Genomic DNA, 27,944 nt, shown 5'->3' with positions numbered 1-27,944 from the left:
ATGGGCACATTAGACTCAAGAGGCCTTCATGTACGTCTCTTCTCAGGGACATCGGAATGCCACACAATGTTTTCACGTAAAATCTTTCATGTAATCTCCAAAAGTAACATACACCAGCTCTATCTCACTATTGGGTATGTGCCCTTAACATTTCCGCCATGAAAATTCATTTTGGTGTCATTTTGGAAGGTTTTCTGGTGAGTCCGTAAAAATGGCGTAAAACGCGGCCAAAATTGTTCACAGCTGTGACTTTTGAGTGATAAATGCTTCAAGGGGTCTTCCCCATGCTGTTGCCATGTCATTTGAACACTCTTCTGAGACTTTTGTGACATTTTTAGGGTTTCTACATGCTGCCGGGGGTCATTTCATAAAAATACTCGGGTCTCCCATAGGATAACATTGGGCTCGGTGCTCGGGCCGAGTACAAGAGTATCTTGGGATGCTCGGCCCGAGCCTCGAGCACCCGAGCTTTTTAGTACTCGCTCATCACTATAAGTAACACATCATTGGAATCAGACTCTTTCTCTACATCAAGGGCTGACAGATTCCCTTTAGAGTACGATCACATGAGCATATAAATAATCAGACCTATTTTCATGCAAAAAAACTTGGACAATTTTTTTTCTCACTTATCATCCGTGTGCTGTCCGTATGCAATCCTATTCAGCAGCTGTTATTCATTTACAATAATCTATATGATCATTTAGTATCCTATGCTACAGAATGGTAATGTATCCCTGAAAAACAGATGCCAGCAGGATGGTTTGTGCAGCATCTGATTTTATTCTCGCACTCATAGACTTGAATAGGTGAGTCTAGTCAGAATTACATGTCCACTCGCAGCATGCTGCCATTTTTACCACAGGCTGAAATAAATTGCGGATCTACACTGCCTCATTGAATTACCTTGGCTCCAAGGCCAATCCCTTTCTTCCTTGCATTGCACTAATCCGAGTTATACGCTAGTGTGAGCGAGCCCTTAAAATAATAAGTGACTTGAGATGGAACACCTGCACAGCAGAGCCGATTTTACATTGCTGTGCATTATGTTCAATTTTTAGGATTGTTTTATGGAACTTTTGTGCAGTCCTATACGAGCACATAAATCGGACATTTGCTGCCTGATTTTTGACACACTGAGGAATGTTATTCAATAGGACTGTTAAGATGAGCAATTTTTTTCTAGTTCTCACTGTCCGTGAGAAAAAAAATCACAGCATGTACTAATTTCTCCGAGTTTTGGATGAGACTTACCCAGTGAAGTCTATGGGTGCATAAAAAAAACTCGAATCCCAGATGGAACATTTGTCGCATCCGTTTTTTTCATACATTTCTATTATAAACTTTGGAAACTGTATTCGATCATGTACATATTTATTGCAACGTAAAACGGATCGCATATGGACGCCAGACATATCACACGGGCATCACATGGACATAGCAAGCGGACACGGATGAAAACTAGATAGGAATCTTCCGAGTAGTCTGGATGATAAATGAAGCTATGTACCACAGCGTCGGAGTGTGGAGCTAGTGTTACTGAGAACAAGAAGTCACAGATGTCAAGGACATGGGCTCAGCCCTGCCAATGGCTGTCCAGCAGATGGGCACGGGATCCTGGCATGCACCAGCAGCTCATCCTGCAGCATCAACTGGCTGAGAGAGCGGCATCCTAACGACAGGCCGAAAGGGAGTCCCAGCTGAAGATGACACGGATCCTGAGGATTGCAGGTGTCAACCTACAGGGGAAAAAAAAAACAAAACTTCAGTGACAACCCCAGATAGATACATAAATATAAATACGAGGAAAAACTGAACAAAAGGAGACCAGAGAAATAATCAGATGCAAAAGTTTTTATTAATAACAATCATAGTGAACAAAAATGACCGACAGTGATAGCAACCATGATGGAAAAGATTGCCAGACACAGAGCTGCACCAAACCAAGCCACCAAATGGCGATGGATACTGCTGATCTGAAGGTACAATGCAAATACTAAAACATAGGCTGAAGGAAAGAGGGTGAAATATATAATTAATGAATAAGTTAATCAAAAACACCCCGAACATGCTACCCTCCTAAACAGCCATAATTAGATAAAGGCATCGTTACCTTGAGACATGGTATACAGCAGGCAAACAACTAAGACAGGTGGCAGGAAGCCCCGACGCACGTTTCACTAGGCGTGGCTTCGTCACGAAGCCTCCTGAAATAAGTTCACTAAAACTTTGTTCAAAAAATTTCCCAGTTCTAAAGCTACTTGACATAGGAATTAAAAAATAAAGCTCTGATGGTATTTGAGAAGTTGCCTCCAGATCATACGATTAAAGATGCCCTCACTCCAGAAGATTATCGCAAAATTCAAGCTTGCACAGTGTACAACCATGGATAGCTCTACTAGTTCACCCCTGAGAAAGCCTAGCATTGTTAATAGGGTAACACGTGGGGTGAACAAGGTTCTCATTTATCATTACTTTACAGGTACTCTATGAGAACTAGGGTCATCTTTATTATGTTACAGTACAGTTATCACCTATATATTGCTTTTGTATCCTGCTCACATTGCACAGACTGGCCGCAGGTATCCTTACCAGAGTGTGACAGCTTCATATATATATATATATATATATATATATATGATCATGGACATCCAAGAGCCCTAACTGTGGGAATTCACAGACACTAGAGCTGACGTTACCTTGGTACATCCAGAGTTTGGACACGCAGAGAATATGTGACCATGAAGGAGCCCGGCTGTTAAAGGGAATTTGTCACCTGGTTTTTGCCACCTAATCGAAGAGCATAAAAATAGCAACAAAAAGAGGAATAAATATCCTCCAAAAATTGAGCATTACTTACAGCAAAGAAGGGCAGTGGTTGTACATGGCCCAGGACAAAACCTAGTACTCTAGCAGGATGCAGCTAAACCCCCACTAAGTGGAGGCATCACAGGGGCAGGAGGAGCAAATCACACACTTCCAAAAAATAGAGACGGCGATTGCTGGATGCTAAAACTGCACACTGATGGCTTGCACAGAGCGCTGTTCACACATGCAGATGCACAGTCACAAGCACAGAGCGCTGTTCACACATGCAGATGCACAGTCACAAGCCCTCAGCCTATTAGGCGACGCCCATACTATTAGATCAGGCGGGCTGCCAAGCCGTACCCCACCTGTGCACCATATAGGGGCAGGTACTCTAATATGCAAGGCCTAACAAAGGGGCCTGGCTGTATCCTGTGCAAAAAAAATGAGGTTTTAGTTGGTATTATGGCCACAATACGGAAGCCTACAACCCTCGTCATGGGAACCTCATGCTTGTAGGGTCCTACACTAAATATAAAAATAGCAACAAAAATAGGAATAAATATCCTCCAAAAATTAAGCATTACTTACAGAAAAGTTTTATCATCCAGCAATTGCCCCCTCCATTTTTTTTTTTTGTAAGTGTGTGTGATTTGCTCCTCCTGCACCTGTGATGCCTCCACTTAGTGGGGGCTTAGCTGCATCCTGCTAGAGTACTAGTTTTTGGCCTGGGCGATGTATAACTACTGCCCTTCTTTGCTGTAATACCTAATCGAAGAGCAGCATAATGTAGAGATAGAAACCCTGATTCCAGCAGTGTATCACTTACTGTAGTTTCATAAACTCACTGTTTAATCAGCAGGAAATTATCATGAGTACTAATTGTGGTGCTGTTAAATAGTCCAGCATATTCATGAGCTCTGCATAACCCCCTCCCCACCACTGATTGGCAGCTTTCTATGTACACTATACATGGGCAGGAAGCGTTAGTGCTGGGGGAGGGGGTAATCGAGCTCCACATTCAAATAACTGCTAGATCTGCAGCAGAGAAAACAGTACATTTCTTAAAATTACAGCAAACACCTCAGTAAATGACATCTATGGAATCAGGGTCTCTGTCTCTATATTATGCTGCACTCAGATGAGGTAGCAAAAACCTGCTGACAGATTCCATTTAAAAGGGGTTGGTGAGATGAACTCTTCAGTTTCCATGGCGTATATATTGCTTGATTGGGGAACTATTCATGGATTAAAAGGAAGCGTATGTGTGGGAGGTGGGGGGGGGGGGGGGTTATCAGACATTATTCTCCACTAAGGTTTGTCTGGGAACAGATTTGGGGTTAATAGTATCCCAGTATGTTAATGCTCCAACTCTAAAGGGCACAACAGCATCTGAAGACGACAATGGAAAGTGCGACAATAAAAAAACAAAAAAAACCCCTGACCTAGAAACATGTGAAACTGAGACCATGTAATAATTCTGTGGAGTATAACAGACTTGGGAGAGAAGAGGAGATAAATGTCAATGATCTATTTGTAGCTATTGTATGTCTTCAGGGTACCACGACTGAGAATGATCCCTCGAGGTAACAGCGCAGGGCTTTATACACACTTGCTCAGGTTAATACTGCTGGCTGTACTGATTCTCCTTTATCCAGCACTGCTAAGATTAAGGGTAAGTTCACACAGTGCGTTTTTGACGGCATTTTTGCGCGTTTTTGGCCTCAGAACTGCATGACTTTACTTCCCCAGCAAAGTCTATGAGTTTTCATTTTTGCTGTCCGCACACTTCTTTTTTTTTTTTTTTTAAGCTGCGTTTTTGAACTTAAAAAAATAAATAAATGGACATGTCAATTCTTTTCTGCGTTTTTCTGCGTTTCCCCCCCATGCAATGCATTGGAAAAAGGCAGAGATCAAAAATACAGCAAAACGCAGCCAAAAACGCACCAAATCGCGGTAAAAACGCATGCGTTTTTTTGCCACGGGTGCGTTTTTAGCGTGTGCACATAGCCTAAATAGATTCTCTGGTTTCTTGAACTCTGAATGTAAGCTATAGCCACTGTTATCTATAGCTAATTAGCTCTGCTATAAAGACTTCCTGGTTAAGGTAATCGCTGGTTATAGTTTCTGCATGTCTTGCCTCTAGAGGGAACCTATAGGCCCAGTCACACACAACGACTTACCAGCGATCCCGACAATGATACCACCTGATAAGGGTTGCTGGTAAAGGTGGCTTTACACACTGCAACATCGCAAATGACATCGCTGTAACGTCACCGGTTTTGTGACGTAATAGCGACCTCCCCAGCGACATTGCAGAGTGTGAAACACATCAGCGACCTGGCCCCTGCTGTGAAGTTGCTGGTCGCTACAAATCATTCAGGACCATTCTTTGGTCCTTTGTTTCCCGCCGTGCAGCATGATCGCTAGAAAGTCTCAGTGAGTAAAGGGGACTTTACAGCGACTTCGTTAGCGACTTCCCTTTCAAAAAGCTGCTTTACAACGTCCCCAATGACTAGCTAGGTCATTCTGCAGGTCCGGATCGCTGTTGCGTCGTTGGCCAGGTCTGCCTGTTTTACAGCTCACCAGAGACTCACCAGAGACTTTATAGCGATCCCAGCCAGGTTGGGATCGCTGGTGGGATCGCTAGAAAGGCTCAGTGTGTAAAGGGGCCTTAAGTCTCTGGTGAGATGTCACACAGTCAGACCTTACCAACGACGCAGTAACGATCAGCGACCTGTATAACGATCTCGGCGGGTGTTGGGACCGTGTTAGGAGGTCGTTGGTGGGTGTCAAACACAGCGATGAATCCTGCCCAGCAGGACATCGCCTTTGAAGAAAATGGTCCAGACCATTTGGCAACAACTAGCGATCTCCCAGCAGGGGCCTGATCGCTGGTAGGTGTCACACATAATGAGATCGCTGGCGAGATCATTGCTGCGTCACAGAAAATGTGACTCAGCAACGATCTCGTTAGCGATCTCGTTATGTGTGACGAGGCCTTATGAGCTGTGGAAAAGGTAGACTTTCAGAGAACAGTTGCTGTGATGTTTTCCCTTCCTTAGTCCTTTTTGGTGTTTCCCCTCTGGTCTGTTTCTCATTATTACCTCTTGTTGTTTGGAGTGCTTTGTATGATTGCTGTTTATTTTACCCCAGTCTGTCTAATCCTTTCTGTGTCTTTAACCTAGAGCGGGATTAGTGTTCTCGCTGCCCTGCACACTATACAGGCTGAGTCTAGGGAAAGACAGGCATAGGCATGTGATTGGCAATGGGCTGAAAGAACCTGTATAGGGATGTTCCAGAGTGCAGAGATCAGCCTCAGGTGAGTTTAGGAGGTGAGCCTGCTACCCTTTTCCTAGCGCCAGGGCCCAGTGTTGTATCATGTACTCTGTGTGTTGCGGCGCTCACCAGGAATTCCCATATACCTGATAGAACCATGGTAGTCACTGCGTGACACTATACCAGAGATAACCACCTTTTTAACAAGGGCTCAATTAGGACCTTCGGGAGGCCTGGAATGAGAATTGAAGTCTCCATCCCTACCCACTACCTCATTTGGAACCTTTCAGGATTTGCAAGGGGTACTACAATCTGGTGCCAACTTGGTAATACCAAGGAGGCTTACAGAGTTGCATGAGAAGGACTTCCACTAGACAGAAGGCTGAATTACCATAGTAAAGGTGAAGCGTAAGGTATCAGAGGTGGAAGTCCTGTCTTAATGATGTTACCAAAAAGCAGAATGAGGGAGACATTTATGTTTCACACAGTTCGACACTCGACAGTCAGTGGAAGATATCAGGATTTAGAAATGGCTAATATCTCTATACAAGGCCTCTTTCACACATCAGTAAAAACCAAAAAGACGTTTTTCACTGACGTGCTAAAAATGCATATGTCCCTCCATGTGCCGTGATTTCCCGGCACATGTGTGTACTGCATGTGCTATTCGTGATCGCATATGGAGATCAGGTATTCCAAACTCACCTGTCCCTGGTGATATCTCCTGTGTACGGCTGCCGCTGTCTCCCCTCTGCAGCGACTTCCGGGTTGGCTGTGCAGTGCATAAATGCATATGCATGAGAATAATTAGCCGGCCTGGAAGCAGAGGCAGCAGCGGCCGGAGAGAACGTCGCTGGAGATGGGTGAGTTTAAAAAGCTTTTTATTTTAAATGTACGTGTTTTTCTGGTATGTGTTTAACGGATAACACCCCAATGTGTTCAGTGTGACATCAGTGATGCCAGAAAAAAAAAAAACGGACATGTCTCTGTGCGGAAATCCCTGACTCGCGTGTATGCCGCACAGACACACGGCCATTGAAAAATCACTGATGTGTAAGCAGATGCATTGATCTTAATGGGTCTGCGTATGTCAGTGATTCTGGTACGTATAAAAACTGTCATATACTGTATGTACCAGAATCACTGATGTGTGAAAGAAGCCCAATACACATGAAATACAGCTTTACCACACCAGGAGTTATCCCTTTTTTTTACAATAGGATTAAATGGAGGACATATGCCACTTTATGCCTAAATAATAAAATAAAACGCACACGACACGTACAAACAATCTTTGTCTTTAATAATTTTATATATATTTATTTTAACAAAGATTCACCCTCTGTGATTCCCTGTTTGTGATCAATCAAGCGGTTTAGGAAAATAGATCATATAACTAATGATTCCAGTTTATACAAAATCTTTCCATTGATAATCATGTCCAGTTTATGTCGGATTAAAGATAATTGATTTCTTTTACAAACATTTAAAAGCATAAAAAAAACCACAGAAATAATAGTAAAATAACCTTTGGATTTTCTGGTCCCAGCCCGTAAAGGAGTACGGAAGAGTAAAATATGTACAGATGAGGCTACTAGAAGTGATGTACGTATAATCGTAGAAATAGGGAAGGCGTTATGCAATGTGTGCACATTTCAGTCCTTGTGCTGAAATAATATAGTTATTATTAACAGCTGTCAATATGACAGCACTTCATATCTCGCTCTGTATATACCAGCATATGTGCATACTGGAGCTCTAGCGCTTCAGTACATGCCAGGGTAAGGGCTACACAACCTACAAGACTTTCTTATTGTATGTTACATACAAGGTTAAGGATTCAGAACCATTTTGAAGTAATTTTGAGATAACAATGAAAATCCAAGGGCAAAAATCACATGTAACATAAGGCAAGGCAGATCTCTTGGCAAACGCTTAAACTGCACAAGGTTAAAATAATAGTGAATGAGCTCTAGTGACACCGCTCCAATGTGCTCCGACCTTTGTTAACAAGCTGCAGCGGTGACATCACGACTTTAGAGAATATGACCGCTGCAGCCAATCTCAGAGCTCAGCCAATGTAGAAGGCATGGGCCGCCGGACTCCGATTACTACAGCAGTGAAGTTTGCGTTAGCCTAGATGTCAACCACTGCAGCCTGTCAGCAAAGGCCGGAGCAGCGGTATCGCTGCAGAGGATATGTAGCAGTTCTTTTCTATTATGTTAACATAGCACAAGCTAAAAGGCAAAATAGACGTATTCTTGGAAACACCCTTTAATTTGCATGTATTGTCCTATATTTGCAAGTGGATTTTACAGCAGCTTTTGCCTTTTATGCCATGTGCGCACACTGGTTTTTGCTGAGGTTTTCGAGGCAGAAAAGGTGTGGTTTTTGTTCCTAACCTTCCTGCAGTCGTTCTACAGCAAAACCTATGGGGAAAAAAAAAATACTGTGCGCACACTGCGTTTTTTTTGCCTCTAGGTTTTGCTGCAGAATTTCTGCACCAAAAAGAATGAGCATGTCACTTCTTTTCCGCAGGTACCTATGGTTTTTGCCATAGAAATGGTAAAAAAAAACGCAGGTACCAACCCGCAGCAATACCGCGGGTGCGTTATTACCGCGGTTTTTGCCATGGGTGCAATATTCTACCAAAGGGTGCAGATTTTTCTTAAGAAAAAGTTATTTCCCAGTGCGCACAGGGCCTTAAAGTAATGTAGGAGAAACGTGGGTCACCACCATGGCCAAACAGAGTATTCTGAGGATTTTATAATCTGCATCATGCCCTCAAATCTGCTCTAAACCCAATTCACTAGTATTGTACTGTACGTTTGATGGAGAAAATCAGCAATAAATATGCAATTTAAAAACACAGTTTTAAGGTACGGAAATGCAACAACCTGACGTGCCTCAAGTTAGAATAGATGCTGTTCAGACTAAGCATAGTCTTAAGGTCCAGTCACACTAAGCAACTTACCAGCGATCCCAACAACGATAGGGATCGCTGGTAAGTTGCTAGGAGGTTTGCTGGTGAGATGTCACACTGCGACGCTCCAGCGATCCCACCAGCAACCTGACCTGGCAGGGATCGCTGGAGAGTCGCTACACGAGTTGCTGGTGAGCTCACCAGCAACCAGTGACCAGCCCCCAGCGCTGCGTGGAAGATGCTGTGCTTGGTAACTAAGGTAAATATCGGGTAACCAACCCGATATTTACCTTGGTTACCAGCGCACGGAGCTACACGTGCAGAGAACAGGGAGCAGTGCACACTGAGCGCTGGCTCCCTGCTCTCCTAGTTACAGCACACATCGGGTTAATTACCCGATGTGTACTGCAGCTAAATGTGCACAGAGCAGGGAGCAGCGCACAATGCTTAGGGTATGTGCGCACGTTGCTTTTTACCTGCTTTTTACCTGCTTTTTTGCTGCTTTTTCTTCTGCGCTGTTTAATGCCAAAATGGATGTGTTCTTCTATTCAAGCAAAGTCTATGGGAATTTGGGTTTCTTGTTCACACTATTGTTGTTCAAAATGCTGCCTTTTTGTGGCAGAACTTTGGTCAAAAACTCAGCTTTGCAGTGCAAAACCCAAATGGCAAAAACAATTGACATGTTGCTTCTTTGAAAAGCTGAGTTTTTGACCAAAGTTCTGCCACAAAAAGGCAGCATTTTGAACAACAATAGTGTGAACAAGAAACCCAAATTCCCATAGACTTTGCTTGAATAGAAGAACACATCCATTTTGGCATTAAACAGCGCAGAAGAAAAAGCAGCAAAAAAGCAGGTAAAAAGCAGGTAAAAAGCAACGTGCGCACATACCCTTAGCGCTGGCTCCCTGCTCTCCTAGCTACAGCACACATCGGGTTAATTAACCCGATGTGTCCTGCAGCTACATGTGCACAGAGCAGGAGCCGGCACTGACAGTGAGAGCGGCGGAGGCTGGTAACAGAGGTAAATATCGGGTAACAAAAGGACAGGGCTTCTTGGTTACCCGATGTTTACTGTGGTTACCAGCCTCCGCAGAAGCCGGCTCCTGCTGCCTGCACATTTAGTTGTTGCTGTCTCGCTGTCACACACAGCGATCTGTGCTTCACAGCGGGACAGCAACAACCAAAAAATGGCCCAGGACATTCAGCAACAACCAACGACCTCACAGCAGGGGCCAGGTTGTTGCTGGATGTCACACACAGCAACATCGCTAGCAACGTCACAAAAGTTGTTCGTTAACAGCGATGTTGCTTAGTGTGACGGGGCCTTTAAAGCGAACCTGTCGTTAGGTTTTACTCTACTAAACTGTTACCAACACGTGCTGTGGCTTGAAAATACTTTTCCAAAGTAATTTTCCGTTAGTGCCAGTACCCCTGCAGCTAATTTAGACCCCCATGCTGTATGCCAAGCATCAGGTGGGCACAACCGGTCCGTGCAAGACGCCTTTGAAATCATGCTAAACCAGCCCCTCTTTCTTTGACTGATGTACATGTTGCCCCCTTACATCATCCAGACAATGCTTGAACATTACCTCGCAGGATAGGTCGGCACATATGTGGGGTGTTTTGCCATAACCTGGGCAGTGGAAAGAGTTCCGAGCACACCTCCTTAAAGGCATAGAAACCACAGAGGGCAGTGATAAAATCACTTGCGGGACCATCAATTCCTCTGTCCATAATAGGCAGCATGCGTCAATCCTATGCTGTTTGGCAAGGATGTCCCGAGGCAAGTGGAAGACGTAGACTTCATCCACATCATAAGAAGAGCGTCGGGATTAGTGTGATTTCAATAGGCGGCTTACATGGACTGTTGTGGAGTTGTACAAATCATGTCTTTTTATTTACTCATGACTACTAGGCACCAATAGACATACATTTGGAAAGTTAATTTCATGCCAGAATATGTGGTGGGAACCTCCTGACAGGTCACTTTCAGGGTACGTGCCCACGATCAGGATCTGCTGTGTCCTGGACGTGGCAGGTCCTGACCTGCAGGGCCACAAGTCTCCTCCGCAGGAGACCGCAGCTGCTCGTGTCCACGATCAGGGTTCGGGGCACCGCGGTCTCTCACTGTGTTCTCGCTGCGGAGAATGCTTGTGACTCTGCAGCAAAGAATTGACATGCTGCAGCTCGGGACACCATAAGGCAGGTCTGCTTATGCTGTGAGCCGTAGAGGCACGGGATTTCTAGAAATCCCAGCCACTGTGCTTGTACTGTACAATGCAGCGTTTTTGGCGCAGCTGAAACACACTGCATCCAAAACGCTGCAAACACTGATCGAGGGGCACACGCTCTAACCCTCTTCTTCACAAAAGGTCACTTTTTTTTTGTTGACCTTACAATGAATAAAATGTCCTTTTAATGTGTCCTTACCAGATTTTCTTCAATGACTATTTCTTCTAAACAAATTATTTCTCTCATATACTTGACAGTACTACTCTATGCCTTTTTAACAGTTTCTCCAAACAACTATACCTGGGCTAATAGAAGCCACATACAGCTGCATATAGACCAGCCCCCTAGCAAAGGTATTGAAGAAATGGAGCACCTTGCATTTAGAGATATTAAAAAAAAGAAAAAAAAAAAACGCCCCAAATTCTAAAAGTTGCTGGTGTCTTGGATTGAAAAAATTATAAGAACAAAACAAACAAACAAAAAAATCCATCTTCCTTAAAACTAATACCGTACCTACATTTTATCAGGGTTTAGGTGCAAAATTCTATGCAGATAAACTTTGATGTGTATAATTAAAGTTTTTGGTTTTCATTTTACATAGATTTTACTTTAAAGAGAACCTGTCATGTCCAGTAAACAGCATAAGATTCATGCTGCCCGTCTTACTGCAGCAGCAGCTCCAGGGGGGAAATTAACTTATGTCTTCCTTGCAACAGCTTGCTTTCAGTCATCACTGCAGTGCAGGGAGCAGCAACATTCACTGCTCACTACACCGAGTGCTCTCCTTGGCACAGTGATCGACAGTCGGCCGCACACACTCTGGCCGCACACACTCTGGCCGCACACACTCTGGCCGCACACACTCTGGCCGCACACACTCTGGCCGCACACACTCTGGCCGCACGTCAATGTGCCAGGGAGTAATTACAGCCGTGCACACTGTAATGATTAGTGACTAATCCTTCCCTGCACATCCCAGGTGACTGGAAGTGAGCGGCTACAGAAAGAATAAAAGTTCATTTTTTCTCTGTTGCTGTCCAGTAAGACAAGCATGACCTTAATACTATATACCGGCATACCGGCAGATTAACCCTACATCTGCTGGTAAATAGCATTTTTGGAGGTGAAAGGTCTCCTTTAAAGACTGAGATGTGTAATTTTGTAAATACTTTAATTCTCTATGGAATAACAATTCTGGAGCATAGTGACGATCCTATATAATTTGTCTAGCAATGTAGGAATAAACTGACAACTGGGTGTTACCATTTGTGGGTGTGTCCCTGTAACACTGCCCAATAAGAGCTCTGGGTGTTAGACGCACACTCCTCTTTGACAAACAGAATCCTCAAACCCAGTTTCCAATGTATTCATACAGTTCTAGGAGGAATAACAAAGTGTACACCGTACCATTATAAGAAGTTGTTATTTCTTGGGGAATACCAGTAATAACAAACACACATCAGGAAAGCTGATAAATCTTCACAGATTCTTCACATAAACCATCTTGTGTCAAGTAATTTCCATTTTAAAGCATCTAAACAATGAAGTATGAGCCTTCATCGTATCAGTAATAAGCGGCCGGTGTGCAAGCTCCTCTCAGTGGTCTACATGTGCGTTGCCCATAAGGAAGTTACTGCAGGGAAATGACCAGAAAATTTGTTTAAAAATGTAGAGGAATAATACACATCCATCCACAGAGCACATGGTGGAGCAGTGTCTGGTTGTAATGTAGATGGTAGCCCTTACTCTATCCTTTCTGGTAATGGAAGGAAACACTTTAAGATCCACAGTAGCGGCAGAAAGATGTTCATGTTAACGGTAACTTCTCCTCCGACACTTCCATGAAGACTGGCCTTCATTCTGTAACTTCTTAAATGCGGGTCCCAGAAATAGCCACCAGCAGAATCCAATGACCACACATACTACCGATTCTACAAAATAGCCATCTAGCGTAGTAACACAGGAGCCACCCAATTTTGTACATAACTGAAAAAAAAGAAAAATAATATATATATATATATTTGTTAATATTATGCTTCATGTACTTTATTCATTAGCAAACAGTAACTCATAGTTCCTGTTCTTCACAAAGAACATTTCAGCAGGCTCGTTATCATCACAGACAGGATTAGAACGACAAATAATAACTTTATACAGTGGATAGCACAGGATCCACCATTCACTATAGGTGGTGTCACAGCTCTACCTTTATGATAACCTTTGTCCAGATCAGAGTATGCCTAGAAAACTGTGTCTATTGCTGTACAGGCGACAGCTGAGAACAGGAAGCGTGAGCCTAATATTACACTTTGTGACCGGTGTGAAAATTGAAGATTAAAGGGAACCTGTCACCTAGGATATGCGTTCTGACCCATCAGCAGACGCATGTGTGCCCTAATTACACCTCCCTACCCATCCCTGTGCTGTAAAATTGTATAATATGAAAGTAATAAAAAACGTTTTATTACCTTCATATTTCCTATGTAAATAGCAGGGAATGTGGTCACATGGGCGGCGCCTTGCCCTATGGACGTCTGCATATTTCCGTGGTATCACGCCCCTGTGGGCGTGATACCATGGGGCGACGTCCCCATCGCTCATTCTATCCTGTGAGCATTGCAGCAGGCTTCGTTTCCGGGTGTTCAATCGCCGGCTTCAGACGCGCACTGCGCATGCACAGTGCGCGTCTGAAACTGACAAGGAGAACCCGGAAGAGAAGCCTGCTGCAATGCGCGCAGGATAGAATGAGCGATGGGGACGTCGCCCCATGGTATCACGCCCACAGGGGCGTGATACGACGGAAATATGCAGCCGTCCATAGGGCAAGGCGCCGCCCCTGTGACCACATTCCCTGCTATTTACATACGAAATATGAAGGTAATAAAACGTTTATTACTTTCATATTATACAATTTTATAACACAGGGATGGGTAGGGAGGTGTAATTAGGGCACACATGTGTCTGCTGATAGGTGAGAACGCATATTCTAGGTGACAGGTTCCCTTTAACAAATTAAAAAAAAAAAAAAAAGCATTTATCATAAAAACTGGATTTAATCAGTTGGTCATTTTTTACTGACACATTCCCTTTAATATAGGAACCATACTTCGTAAAAGAGAAGAGGTGCCGACAACTAAACAAGTCTCACCATTAAAAATAAGACTAGTAAAGGTCAGTCTAGACAATTGTATAATAATGCCACAAACGTTTCTCATAAGTCAATAATATGTCTACATGTAAATGGTAGATTTTCATAATGTACACATATATGAAGATGATGGACTTGCCTCCGAGGCCTCATGGTCTGCACAGCTCTGGTCAGCAGCCCCTACACATTCTTTACTCGTTAGATGGTCTACAAACCAAAGAGCCACAGTAGCCGGCCAGTTTCCTCCAAGATTAGAAACGGTGTTTAAAAGTGTCATGTATGTCCCTCCGATAAGAGGGTCACTAACTTTGGCATTGAAAGCCATGATTGCAACAAACATGCTGTACAATGCGACCTGGAAAACAAGAAGAAATAATGAAAATCCTGGAGTTTACATGAAGACCAAACTGCTAATTACCTTCACCGATAATACCCCACTAATGCGATCACGTAGAGAGCAGCAACACCAATCTGGCGAGTATCCTGCACGGGTCCGACTAATTAAAAAAGATTTGTGCAAAATACCCACCGGCCATCACATGTGGTACTGGCACCTGAAACGCCCACGGAGCAGCTATATCTCTGCTCTTACTGCATCATTACAGGTATAGTTTAAAGGTACAGAATAACTGCAATCAACTTGTTAAAGCTAAAACAGGGAATAACAGAACATATGGAAAAAGGGAAGGTGTCTTGTATACGCTTAAGTCTTCTGACTGGGTACATGTTGATTACAGTGGATCTCCAGAGATCCACTCCAGGGGTGCCTCGGTGATGTAATCCCAGAGCAGGCTCCAGCACGTATAATGCTGATACAGTTAAGCTCGGTGCCACACAGGGACTAATGCGATCCTCGCATGACACTCTGCTCACGCGGACAGCACAGTGGGAGCTGAGTGTCATGCGAGTGTCACTGCGACTGAGGTCTGATCATGCAATCGGACTTCAGCTGCAGGGGACGGGCCGGCGCTGAGGAGGGGCGGGAGGGATTTATCTCCCTCTCTCCTCCGTAGCCGGCTATTGCCATTCTCACCCTGCACTCGCGGTATACCTTTCTCTCGCCCCATACACTTGAATGCGTGCGAGAGGAAGAGTCTCGCATAACAATCACAGCATGCTGTGACTGTTTTCTCAGTCCGATTAGGGCTGAGAAAATAATCGATCATGGGTGCTGGTACAAAGGCTAAAATTGGTCCGAGTGGAATGAGATTTTTAATCGCATTGGACTCGGTCCGATTTTCATGCCGTGTGTCTTAGGCCTAATAGGCAGGGCCGGATTATAGGCGGGGCAGGCGGGGCTGGAGCCCAGGGGCCCCCACCAAAAGAGCTTCTAAGGGGGCCCCCACCATACTTGGCACTAGGCACCTGTCAGCATTTTTTTTTTCACACCGTCTCCCCCTCCGTAAAGACAGTCTAATAAATCAGCTGTGTTTTCGGGGGGGGGGGGTCACCGCTATTAATTTGCATCTACGTCTTTAAGACGCAAAAACAAACTGCGGGCACAGGATTGACCTCGGAAGTACCAGCGGCCGCTTGAACTTCCGGGGTCAGAGGTGTGCTAATGCTCCCTGCTATGTGCTGCGGCCGTACCTAGAAGCAGGGGCACGGTGTGGTGGGCCGCTGTCTGCTGTCCCCGCTGCGCTCCTTACATGCCAGGCACACTAGCAGGAGCAGGAGGCAGCGCTGTGTGCCGGCTCTGCTGTGTGCCGGCTCTGCTGTGTGCCGGCTCTGCTGTGTGCCGGCATGTACACTGCAGAGGAGCGCAGCAGAGCCGATGACCGCAGCTTCCTGTTTCCGTTCCTATTCAAATGTATTTGCGTCTTTCAGACGTAAATACATTTGAACAGCGCACCGGGACTGGGCCCCGCCCCCGACGTGCAGCAACGTGATGAGATCAGCACCTTGCTGACGTCATCACAGTGCTGCCGGCGCCACACTGGGGACATGAGGAAGCGAGCGCTCCATGAAGGAGCTGAAGAGACAGGTGTAATTAATGGGGATGAGTGAGGAGTGGCAGAGGACACAACGGGGAACATTTGTGAAGGAACACAGCTCTGTGACAGGCAGAGGAGGAGTACTGTATTCCGAGGGAGGGGGGGAGGCAGGCGTGTGTAGGGATGGAGCAGTGTAATTTGTGTGTGTAGGGGGTGATAAGGGTTGTATTGTATGTGGGGGGGAGGGGTAATGGAGGGTGCATTGTATTGTGTGTGAGGGGGAGGGGTAATGGAGGGTGTATTGTGTGTGAGGGGGAGGGGTAATGGAGGGTGTATTGTGTGTGGAGGGAGGGGTAATGGAGGGTGCACTGTATTGTGTGTGAGGGGGAGGGGTAATGGAGGGTGTATTGTGTGTGGGGGGAGAGGTCATGAGGGGTGCATTGTGTTGTGTGTGTGTGTGTGTGTGTGTGGGGAGAGGGGTAATGGGGGTGCATTGTATTGTGTGTGGGGAGAGGGGTAATGGGGGGTGCATTGTATTGTGTGTGGGGAGAGGGGTAATGGGGGGTGCATTGTATTGTGTGTGGGGAGAGGGGTAATGGGGGGTGCATTGTATTGTGTGTGGGGAGAGGGGTAATGTGTGTGGGGAGAGGGGTAATGGGGGGTGCATTGTATTGTGTGTGGGGAGAGGGGTAATGTGTGTGGGGGGAGGGGTAATGGGGGTGCATTGTGTGTGTGTGTGTGTGTGTGTGTGGGGAGGGGTAATGGGGGTGCATTGTATTGTGTGTGTGTGTGTGTGTGTGTGTGTGGGGGAGGGGTAATGGGGGTGCATTGTATTGTGTGTGTGTGTGTGTGTGTGTGTGGGGAGGGGCAATGGGGGGTGTATTGTGTGTGTGTGTGGGGAGGGGTAATGGGGGGTGCATTGTATTGTGTGTGGGGAGGGGTAATGGGGGGTGCATTGTATTGTGTGTGGGGAGGGGTAATGGGGGGTGCATTGTATTGTGTGTGTGTGTAGGGGTAATGGGGGGTGCATTGTATTGTGTGTGTGTGTGTGTGGGTAATGGGGGGTGCATTGTATTATGTGTGTGTGTGTGTGTGTGTGTGTGTGTGTGTGTGTGTAGGGGTAATGGGGGGTGTATTGTGTGTGTGTGTGTGTGTGTAGGGGTAATGGGGGGTGTATTGTGTGTGTGTGTAGGGGTAATGGGGGTTGTATTGTGTGTGTGTGTGTAGGGGTAATGGGGGTTGTATTGTGTGTGTGTGTGTGTGTGTGTGTAGGGGTAATGGGGGGTGCATTGTATTGTGTGTGTGTGTGTAGGGGTAATGGGGGGTGCATTGTATTGTGTGTGTGTGTGTGTGTGTAGGGGTAATGGGGGGTGCATTGTATTGTGTGTGCGTGTGTGTAGGGGTAATGGGGGGTGCATTGTATTGTGTGTGCGTGTGTGTGTAGGGGTAATGGGGGGTGCATTGTATTGTGTGTGGGGAGAGGGGTAATGGGGGGTGCATTGTATTGTGTGTGTGTGTGTGTGTGTAGGGGTAATGGGGGGTGCTTTGTATTGTGTGTGTGTGTGTGTGTGTGGGGGGGTAATGGGGAGTGCATTGTATTGTGTGTGTGTGTGTGTGTGTGTGTGTGTGTGTGTGTGTGTGTGGGGGGGGGGGGGGGGGGGGTAATGGGGGGTGCATTGTATTGTGTGTGTGTAGGGGTAATGGGGGGTGTATTGTGTGTGTGTGTGTGTGTGTGTGTGTGTGTAGGGGTAATGGGGGTTGTATTGTGTGTGTGTGTAGGGGTAATGGGGGGTGCATTGTATTGTGTGTGCGTGTGTGTGTAGGGGTAATGGGGGGTGCATTGTATTGTGTGTGCGCGTGTGTGTGTAGGGGTAATGGGGGGTGCATTGTATTGTGTGTGTGTGTGTGTGTGTGTGTGTGTAGGTGGTGATGGGGGGTGCTTTGTAGTGTGTGTGTGTGTGTCAGAGATGTGTGTGTAAGAAGCAGTACTGTGTGTGTATATATGAATTAGAGCAGTCTGTGCGCCCCCCCCCCCCCCCCAGAACTATATGGGTTCCCCAGAGCGCTATGTCACCCATCGCAGTGATGAGTACACCACCAGAGCTGTTTGCCACTCCAGTAACGTCTATGCCCCCTGCCCCTCCTGTAATGTATATATCGTAGCCCCCAGCCCCTCCTGTGATGTATATACAGCAGTGCTGTCAGTGTGCAGTCATGTGTGTTAGTGACAGCCATCGTGAAACAGCCACATGTCCTGAAGGAGCTGGACGGAAACAAGCGGGAGAGGTAAGTGAGGCTGCTGGCGACTTTCCCATATTAATACCTGTAAGGGCTCATGCGCAGGTGACTGCTGAATATTCTGCAGCGATTTGACAGCACATGTGCGCGTCAAATCGCTGCAGAAACACTGCATAATGGATGCAGTTTTTCTGTACAAAAAAAGCCGATTTCATGCGCTCTGGCTGCTGCCCCCACCATAGACAGAGTGGGAGCTGCATCCATAGCGCACGGAATAATTGACATGCTCATTTTATGAACGCACGGATTTGGGTCAACATTTTAGCACCCAAATCGCTGCGTTCATAAAAGCAATGGGTGCACGTATCATGCACAATCTACATAGATTGTATAGGGGACACAGGACGCATGCATTTACACTGCAGTGCTATACGCAGCGTAAATGCATGTAATTACGCAACGTGCGCACGAGCCCTAATGCGTCTGTGTCTGCATGTATGTCAGTGTATATAACTGTGCATATATTTTTCTGTTTATATGTATTCTTCTGAATTTGTCTTCAAATATGTATATACGCATGCCTGTATGTGTGTGTGCGTGTCTGTGTGTGGATGGGGCCCACTGAGACTCACCCGGAGGCCACAAAACCCTGGAGCCGGCCCTGGCTGCCTTAACATTGGGATCAATAAAAAATATGTGACAAAAGCGGGCTTTACACGCTACAATATATCTAACGATGTCTCGGCGGGGTCACGTCGTAAGTGACGCACATCCGGCATCGTTAGTGATATTGTAGTGTGTGACAGCTACGTGCGACCCTGATTGTGCGTTAAACCGTTGATTGCATACACGTCGTTCATTTTCTAAAAATTGAACGTCTCTTTGTTCATCGTTCTTGAGGCAGCACACATCGCTCAGTGTGACACCCCGGGAACGATGAACTGCAGCTTACCTGCGTCCCGCCGGCAATGCGGAAGGAAGGAGGTGGGCTGGATGTTTACGTCCCGCTCATCTCCGCCCCTCCGCTTCTATTGGCCGGCCGCTGTGTGACGTCCCTTTCACTTCAGGAAGTGGATGTTCGCCGCCCACAGCGAGGTCATTTGGAAGGTAAGTACGTGTGACGGGGGTTAATCGTTTGTGCGACACGGGCAACAAATTGCCTGTTCCGCACATACGATGGGGGCGTGTGCGATCGCATACGAGATCGAAATGTGTAAAGCAGCCTTAACTCTACTTTCTGTGTGTAAGTGGACAGCTGTGATTTATCCTGGACTGTATCTGTATTGTAGTACTGTAAATCTGAATGTGGCAGAACAGGATACGATAAATGTTCATTGGATTTAGATCTAAATGCTACGGTTCGTGCTCTACTGTTATGGCTAAAAATGTTAACGTTATGGGGCCCCCACCAGATTTTCTGCCCAGGGGCCCCCACCAACCTTAATCTGGCCCTGCTAATAGGGCATGTTAGGGCTGGGTTTATGAGCAGTCAGAGATGGGTGTGACTGGCTGCTTACATATCCCCTGCTTGGGGCATGGAACCAATTGTCTGATTCAAGGCCTGTGTGTGGAGGTGTGCAGACCTCCAGTGTTGTTGGTCTTTGCTAAAGACTAAGGCGGGCTTTGCACACTACGACATCGCAGGTGCGATGTCGGTGGAGTCAAATTGAAAATGACGTACTTCCGGCATCGCATGCGACATCGTAGTGTGTAAAGGCTCGATGATACGATTAATGAGCGCAAAAGCGTCGTAATCGTATCATCGGTGCAGCGTCGGCGTAATCCATGATTACGCTGATGCGACGGTCCGATGTTGTTCCTCGTTCCTGCGGCAGCACACATCGCTGTGTATGAAGCCGCAGGAGCGAGGAACATCTACCGGCGTCACTGCAGCTTCCGTAGGATATGCGGAAGAAAGGAGGTGGGCGGGATGTTTACGTCCCGCTCATCTCCGCCCCTCCGCTCCTATTGGCTGCCTGCCGTGTGACGTCGCAGTGACGCCGTACGACCCGCCCCCTTAATAAGGAGGCGGGTCGTCGGCCAGAGCGACGGTCGGAGGACAGGTGAGTCCATGTGAAGCTGCCGTAGCGATAATGTTCGCTACGGCAGTTATCACAAGGATATCGCAGTTGCGGCGGGGGCGGGGACTATCGCGCTCTGCATCGCAGCATCGGCTTGCGATGTCGTAGTGTGCAAAGTGCCCCTAAGAGCTGGACGATAACCTGAGCGGTGACCCAGATTTGCTTTATCTTTTCATTTTGTGATGGCAAAGTCTGATTTTGGTTTGTTATCCTGAGCGGTTTATGAGTTCTCCAAAATGTTTGGAATAAGCTTCTTGCTCAGTGTCTTCGAAAACAATAAATGATTTATATGATAAAAATGATATAAATGAATGATATATTGATTTTGAATTATTGTCATTTGTATAATCAGATACGTATACGCCTGACTGATCCTACAAAATCCCTGACTGTGTACAAGTGTATCAAGAAGAACTGATGCTTCCTTCAAAGCAAAGAGCGGTCACACCAAATATTGGATTTAGATCTTCTGTTCCTTCACTTTATATTTAACAAAATGCAAACTATTAACACCTCTAGTTTTGAAAGCAGACTAGGCTATGTGCGCACAGTGCGTTTTTCGCGGCGTTTTTGCGCGTTTTTCGGGGTGCGTTTTTGGCCTCAAAACTGCAGAACTTTGCTTCCCCAGCAAAGTCTATGAGTTTTCATTTTTGCTGTCCGTACACATCTGTTTTTTTTACCTGCGTTTTTGAGTTAAAAAAAAAAAAATGGACATGTCAGTTCTTTCCTGCGTTTTCCGCCCATGCAATGCATTTGAAAAACGCAGCAAAACGCAGAGATCAAAAACGCAGCAAAACGCAGCCAAAAACGCACCAAATCGCGGCAAAAACGCATGCGTTTTATGATGCGTTTTTTCGACGCAGGTGCGTTTTTGTGCGTTTTTAGCGGCCAAAAACGCACAAAAACGCAGCGTCAAAAAGACGCAGTGTGCGAACCTAGCCTTACTTTGCAGCAGTTTCCCCCTAACACCTGCCTAAAACATTTGCACAGCACAGCACGATCTTGACTGGATATGGGCTGATAGATGAATAGCGATTATATCAAACAAAAGTAGTTATATAATTAAAGCGTTAATACAATGCAATGTAAAAACATGAAGAGAACTGTTTTTTCAACATTGCCCTTATGGTGTAGAAATACTAAATCCCATAATCTCGTTTTGGAATCAGAAATACTAAGATTTCATTCAAAGTATAAAGACAACATAATAGTGAAAAAAAAGATTATACGGTCACCTGATGTAATGCGTAGCTCAACAGTAGAGTAATGTAGTAGTAAAGCGGAAACCCTCCCTCATGGCTCACATGTGGGGTCCACCATACTAAGAAGGCAAATTCCAGGCCCATAAGTAACCTTTAAAGTTAATAGGAAAGATGAGATAGTTAATATGCAGTTAGTAGGATGAAAAAGTTTTCTACAAAGGTTATATGTTGTTTTTTTTTTTTTGTTTTTTTTTTTTTTTTGGGGGGGTGGGCAGGGGCGGCGGGCTGTAAGACTTATCTACTAAATTGAAGAAAATTAAATTTAGAAAAAGACTTTTAGTATATGCTATAAATAATAAAATCATTAATATCCTACTACTAAATTATACAGCAAAATCCCTGATAGCAGAGGCCCTGTTGGAAGTGCTGTATTTAGTGATGAGCGAGCACTGCCATGCTTGGTGTTTGGTGTTTGTAACCAGCATTTTGATGCTCGGGTGCTCCGTACCCGTTTAAGGAGTATAATGGAAGTCAATGGGGAACTCGAGCATTTTCCGGAAGATCTTCCAGAAAGATGCTCGAGTCCTTCATTGACTTACATTACTAAGGAAATGAGTACCGGGCACACCATCATCAAAATGCTGTCTATGAGTACAAGCACCCGAGCATGGTAGTGCCCACTCATCACTAGCGGTATGACTTGCTATCATGCTGTAGGGCTGATCAGATCAGTTTTTATTTTGCTCAGAAACAAAAACTGGTGACATGTTCCCTTTAAAGAAATATTTATAATTTATTTCTTAAAGTTAGGCACAACCTATCATGTCCTGCAAGTCAGTGGGGGTCCCTATACCGAGACCACCACCGACAGCTCAAAAATATATAAGTGTGAATGATTTAGTGAAAGCTTTCAGACCCCATCCAGTGAATTATTAGAGCTCACATTCAGAGGATATAAATGCTGAAGAATCATGATGGTTTAAAAAGGCTTTATTAAATGAGCAAATAAAGGTTTTTCTTCATGTAATGAAAGGATCCCCTCACCTGCTGATAGCCCTAGAGCGTGTTACAGCTCTGCCCACACTCACCTGAATGGCATAGCTCTGTGGAAGACATTGAGCGGCTTGGGCCCTGCGGTGTATTTGCTGATTAGCAGCGGCAGTAATATTTGCAGTGGAACCATTGGAACTGCCAGAAGGGCCAAATGTTCTTTGGGAACCCCCCTTTCCACCAGTTTAAGTCCAGTAACGGCATCAGCAGCTGAAAAGCCAATCTGGAAAAGACATGGTTAACGGTGAACGTCTGTAATAAACAAAAGTACTAATAGTGAATTTAGAGGAGTAGATTATCGACCTGAGTAAACATGCTAGAGGTCATCCAATAAGCAAGAGACACGCTCGATTGCCGGATGATCAGAAGATTTATGCTGGCGGAATAAAATATCAGTGTTATTAGGAGCACATTGCCTGGTGTAGTCGTGCTGCCGATGTACTAGCGATCGCCCCATCACTGGCCTGTGACAGCAAGTCTGGAAGAGAGTGCACATGGACTTCTAAATGGATGATCGGCGCTCGATAAGGTCCAATGTCGCACTGAAACCATCCATCAGACATGAAAACAACATACATTGTACAGATGTTAGGAAGGTACTGTGACTGCGCACACAATAAGAAATGACTTAACTTTCTAATCTGTAAGACATACATTAAGGTGGGGCACATTGCTCTGGTTATTGCATCTTTGTTTACTCAATAGTAAGCATTCATGAATACAAAAAGTACCAAAACTGTGTACCTGTACCATGTCCCTGACGCATTGCCATCTAACCTCTATCATACCAAAACTGTGTAGATGTACCATGTCCCTGACGCATTGCCATCTAACCTCTATCATACCAAAACTGTGTAGATGTACAATGTCTCTGACGCATTGCCATCTAACCTCTATCGTACCAAAACTGTGTAGATGTACCATGTCCCTGACGCATTGCTATCTAATGTCTATTGTACCAAAACCGTGTAGATGTACCATGTCCCTGACGCATTGCCATCTATCCTCTATCATACAAAAACTGTGTAGATGTACCATGTCCCTGACACATTGCTATCTAACCTCTATTGTACCAAAACTGTGTAGATGTATCATGTCCCTGACGCAATACTATCTAACCTCGATCGTACCAAAAAACTGTGTACCTGTACCATGTCCCTGACACATTGCCATCTAACCTCTATCGTACCAAAACTGTGTAGATGTATCATGTCCCTGACGCATTTCTAGCTAACCTGTTTCTGTAGGACATTACAGCTCCAAGCTAGGCATACGCAAATATGAGGCTGTTCCTCCAGGTCAGGAGACCCGCAGTTGGGCCAGGACGTGTGGTTGCAAAATGCACCATAAGACACGACTGCTATATGGCTGTCTGAACCAAGCCTAATGTGAAGTGTAATCTCATTGTTGCAGAGGGTTGAATTAGGGATCTGTAAACATGCCTACAAACATAATGGGGGCGGGAAGGGATTTCAGCTCAGGGTAGGCAAGCCAATGGAAAATTACAGGTGCAATACATACTGAGAAGGAAAAGAAGTTCCAGCACCTAAAGTACTGGCAGAAAGCTGATGAAGATGTAATACAGTGGATGTAAATTATTGGTGTAAAGAGAATCGAGATGGCTCCTTGACACAGACAGGTATGTTCACACCAAAAGTAGTATTACATAGTTCTAGATGAGGACAGCAAGACAATGCTTTTCTGCAAGCTGTGTGTGAAAGTCAAGTTAATTATAAAAAGATCATAAATACTGACAGAATTCCACTGAACAATGATGTATTCTGTAGCGCTGCCTTGTTTTTTCCCAGGACATATGGTTTTAAAAAGTTCCAGACTGGAATCAGTGTCAGTGGGCGGTTCCGAGGCCTGTCCCTGCCCAGCTAAGCCTTAGTGACAGGTCTCTCCTCATGCACACATAGGGATCTGTCAATCAAGCTTAGCCAGGCGGGGAGAAGGCTCAGTGGACCCCTCTACAAGTCAATTAAGTAAGATCCGGCACTCAAACTTGTAGAATTTGCAAAAAAAGAGAATTTTGTTTACTTACCGTAAATTCTTTTTCTTATAGTTCCGACATGGGAGACCCAGACCATGGGTGTATAGCTTCTGCCTCCGGAGGACACACAAAGTACTACACTAAAAAGTGTAGCTCCTCCCTCCGAGCATATACACCCCCTGGATGACCACATCTAGCCAGTTTAGTGCAAAAGCTGAAGGAGGACATCCACCCACAAGTAGACATAGAGTAAAACCCGGAATAACCGGAACCTCTGTCTACAACAACAGTCGGTGAAAACACACGGAACAAGAACTGCCAACAGGCAACAGGGAGGGTGCTGGGTCTCCCATGTCGGAACTATAAGAAAAAGAATTTACGGTAAGTAAACAAAATTCTCTTTTTCTTCATCGTTCCTTATGGGAGACCCAGACCATGGGACGTCTCAAAGCAGTCCATGGGTGGGAAATAAACAGAAACTGAGAAGTAGGCAAAACCTAACTTCACAAATGGGCGACAGCCGCCTGAAGGATGCGTCTGCCCAAGCTCGCATCTGCCGAAGCATGAGCATGCACTTGGTAGTGCTTCGAAAAGGTGTGCAGACTAGACCAAGTGGCAGCCTGACAGACCTGCTGAGCCGTAGCCTGGTGCCTGAAAGCCCAAGAGGCACCGACAGCTCTGGTCGAGTGCGCCTTAATCCCCGGCGGGGGAGGCACCTGAGAACATTGGTAGGCATCGGATATGGCCGACCTAATCCAACGAGCTAGGGTCGGTTTAGAAGCCGAGAGACCCTTGCGCTGACCTGTGGTCAGCACAAAAAGAGAGGTGCACCGCCTAAGGGCAGCGGTGCGTGACACATAGATCCGGAGCGCCCGCACCAAATCTAAAGTATGCAACTCTTTCTCAAAGCGATGCACAGGGGCCGGACAAAGGGAAGGCAATGAAATGTCCTGGTTAAGGTGGAAAACAGAGAACACAGGAGAGTGGTGTTTAATGCCGCGCCAATAGATCACTTCAGATGGTGTTCAGACCAGTGTTACTTTATTGTTTTCCAGGTCAACGCGTTTCTGGGGCTTCTGCCCCCTTCATCAGGACCACCAAAGAAACAGATAACATCCAATCTGTCTAGTACAGACAATGTATACAATATATAGACACATTGACGTCATAGGCACATCCCCTAACGAAAAAAACGAGCGGGAAAGACTGCCACGTTGCATGGAATGACGTCCAAACAATACTTAACATAAAAATAAATATTCATCCATATTTAACATATATTAACATATATTTCATTATACGGGGATACACATAATTTTTCGTATTTGTGGAAAAAGAAATAAATATATATATATATATATGTGTGTAATAAAAGACCAAAAAGTGTGTAAGAACCATTTGTCTGCAATAGTGAGTGAAGTCAATACATGTACACCCATGGATATCAAACTTGTCTTATATGTCGGACAAGTCAGCGATTTTACAAGGGAGGGATGAGAACCCTCGATTTAATATGTGTATTCCACTTTAAACCTCTCAAAGACACAGCATTATAACCTGTCGCCACCTGTGCTTTTACATCTTTCACCCGCCACCATGAAACAACAAGTGCAGTGTGCCTAACAAACAAACTGGAAAAATTCAGAAGAACCGCTTCTGATCTATGAACTCAGACCGTAGTTCAAGCCAGGACAAGACCGTGGGAAAAAAAACCAAAGGGCATGCGCCGAAGCACAGTACAGATAATGAGCCGGCACAAGTTCACGGGAGTGCAGGAGCGTGGGAACCAAAACCATTACGCATGCTCAACCAATCTCACTATTAGTCGTCCTGCAACCACCTATAGAACCCGTACACCCTCAGACTTTGAGCCGACCATGAGATTACTCATGATCGCGCTAAGAACATACTAGGGTCAACGAAACCACCACACTAACATTAGTGATTTAAAAGTACATCGCCTGCGAGCCGGCGAGTATCAAAAAACACCCCGTATGGGATGAATAGATAGAATATGGTCCAACCTTAAAAAATCAGGGCATTTAACCAAACATATAAATATAAAACATTTTTCATAAATATACACATATACAAACGGTAAAACTGGTGGTCCACTAAAACCGATACACAGAATTTCATAAGTCATAACAAATAAAAACAGCATAAAATCGCCTAAGAAAGCATAAAACATACACCAAACAAATATTAAAATACATCAGTGAAACAGGTCAGTAACCTCATTGAGGCCGTGGGGTTTTAAAGTATTAAGTTTATAAATCCAGTACGTTTCTTTTTTACTTAAAGTCTCCATCCTATTAGCAACTGACACCGGTACATGCTCAATAGGGGTCACTTTCAAGGCAATTTTTTTGTCATGGCAAATGGTGGTGTGACGGGACAAACCATGTAACATATATCCTATTTTAATATTATGTCTATGAGAATTGATACGGTTATGGAGGGCTTGGATCGTCCTCCCCACGTACCGTTTGTCACAGTCACATTCAATCAGATATATGACATAGTCCGATTGACACGTGAGGTGTCCTCGTATACCAAACTCAAAACCTCCAGGTTCACATCCAAAACTAACCCGCCCATGTCGGATGGACCTGCAGCAAAGGCAGTTTCTGGTCATACATTTATATGATCCCATGGGTTTGTTTGTCCCTACGCAACTAGGGGGACCCCTTAATCTACTAGGAGCCAACTGGTTTTTAATCGTCATGGCCCTACGAAAGGTCACCCCGGGACGGGATGGCAGAACGCCCTTAAGGTAAGGGTCATTACATATTACTGGCCAGTGTTTTCTTAAAATCCCCTTAATGACCTCTCCATCACAGCTAAAAGTAGTTAAAAAATTGGATGAAAAACTCCCATTAGTGGGGGTGGGTACCACTCTCCCAGATTCATTGTCAGCATCAATGCTCAGAATACGCCCCTGGTCTCTAGCGTCTTGATATGCCCTCTTAACTATCGTTAGCGGATACTTCTTCTCCAAAAATCTCTCTCTAAGAATCCTCGCCTGATCATTAAAATCACTGTCTAGCGTACAA

The 27,944-nt window shown here is 45.2% G+C and overlaps 1 protein-coding gene across 3 annotated transcripts in view; it reads right to left on the bottom strand.

Moving 5' to 3' along the window:
- Nucleotides 1-11,633: 11,633 nt before the first annotated feature.
- Nucleotides 11,634-27,944, bottom strand: part of SLC33A1 (solute carrier family 33 member 1) — a 73,963-nt gene continuing 57,652 nt past the window's right edge. For all 3 annotated transcript variants that reach the window (XM_075340714.1, XM_075340713.1, XM_075340715.1), the window contains exons 4-7: nt 22,934-23,118; nt 21,879-21,996; nt 14,530-14,745; nt 11,634-13,228 (exon numbers count right to left, since the gene is read on the bottom strand). In XM_075340714.1, coding sequence (XP_075196829.1) covers nt 13,055-13,228; nt 14,530-14,745; nt 21,879-21,996; nt 22,934-23,118 — 693 coding nt within the window. In that variant the 3' untranslated portion in view covers nt 11,634-13,054. The remainder of the gene's footprint in view (nt 13,229-14,529; nt 14,746-21,878; nt 21,997-22,933; nt 23,119-27,944) is intronic.

The sequence above is a fragment of the Anomaloglossus baeobatrachus genome, chromosome 3, assembly GCF_048569485.1.
Source record: "Anomaloglossus baeobatrachus isolate aAnoBae1 chromosome 3, aAnoBae1.hap1, whole genome shotgun sequence".
Classification (NCBI taxonomy): Eukaryota; Metazoa; Chordata; class Amphibia; order Anura; family Aromobatidae; genus Anomaloglossus; species Anomaloglossus baeobatrachus.
This window is presented reverse-complemented; position numbering and strand designations above follow the sequence as displayed.